Genomic DNA, 875 nt, shown 5'->3' with positions numbered 1-875 from the left:
CACGACCACAGGTTCTGCTCCAGCACAAGGGGAACAATGAGTTGGATATGGTCAGCTGTCACCACCTGCAGATCATCATAGAGGCTGCCACTCAAGTACATGTCCCGGAGTGGCATTTCAGGCAGCTTGGCCCGCAGGAAGCTCCAGAGCTCAGTACATATGTCCACCGCAGCTTGCTTGGCCCAAGCCTGCTCTCCAGCAGGGATGGCTGCCCGGTTCCAATAGTAAGAAAGAAGTTTCTCCTGCATGGACATGCGGAGTCGTGACTTCTTCAAGTCTACCTGGCCCCTCCTGGCCAAGGGTTTGGGCCAGGGTGGGCAGATTGTATCTGTGTCAAAGGCAGAGGAGTCTATGGGAAGGGTCTGCAGGGACCGGCTCAGGCCTGTCTTCATATTCTTGTTCAATAGTCGAGGAGAGCCCATCCAGTTTGGCTCCTCCCAGCTCCTCTTCCCTGAATGGCTTAGGCGGGTGGGGCTGTTAGGGGCACTGATTGCCCATTAGTAACTTATCCGCTTAACTGCCAGTGTGGCGATGCCCAATATGGCTGCTCCACCCACATCCAACACCAGTCGGACATTGGAGAGCACAAAATCGATGGCCGTGCCAATGCCATTGTCATCCTTCTTGTTTTTGCGCTCACCAGTGCCTGCCATTGCTCACCTGAGGCTTCCTAATGCATCTGTGAGGTGGTGTGGAGGAGCCAGGAGGGTCTACTGAAGGTACCTTTGTCCTCTTCTTGGAATCAGGGTAGGAGGGGAAGAGAGAGGTTCCCTATAAGGCCTAAATAAGGCCTCCTAGTTTGCTGTGGAAGACGACCAGGCCCTTCTCCAGCTGCTGCTCTCCAGATCCTCAAGCTTCTGGTTTTTCCTGAATTC

At 54.3% G+C, this 875-nt stretch overlaps 1 protein-coding gene across 1 annotated transcript in view; it reads right to left on the bottom strand.

The window, feature by feature from the left end:
* LOC116076548 (mitochondrial dynamics protein MID51-like) overlaps positions 1-653 on the bottom strand; it is a 2,467-nt gene extending 1,814 nt beyond the window's left edge. Inside the window, 1 exon segment of the mRNA XM_031350377.1 lies at positions 4-653. Within this exon segment, the coding sequence (XP_031206237.1) occupies positions 4-653 (650 nt within the window).
* Between the last annotated feature and the right edge of the window lie 222 nt (positions 654-875).

The sequence above is a fragment of the Mastomys coucha genome, unplaced genomic scaffold (genome assembly GCF_008632895.1).
Source record: "Mastomys coucha isolate ucsf_1 unplaced genomic scaffold, UCSF_Mcou_1 pScaffold4, whole genome shotgun sequence".
Lineage (NCBI taxonomy): Eukaryota > Metazoa > Chordata > Mammalia > Rodentia > Muridae > Mastomys > Mastomys coucha.
The sequence above is the reverse complement of the archived record's forward strand: the minus strand, read 5'-3'. Positions and strand labels throughout refer to the sequence as shown.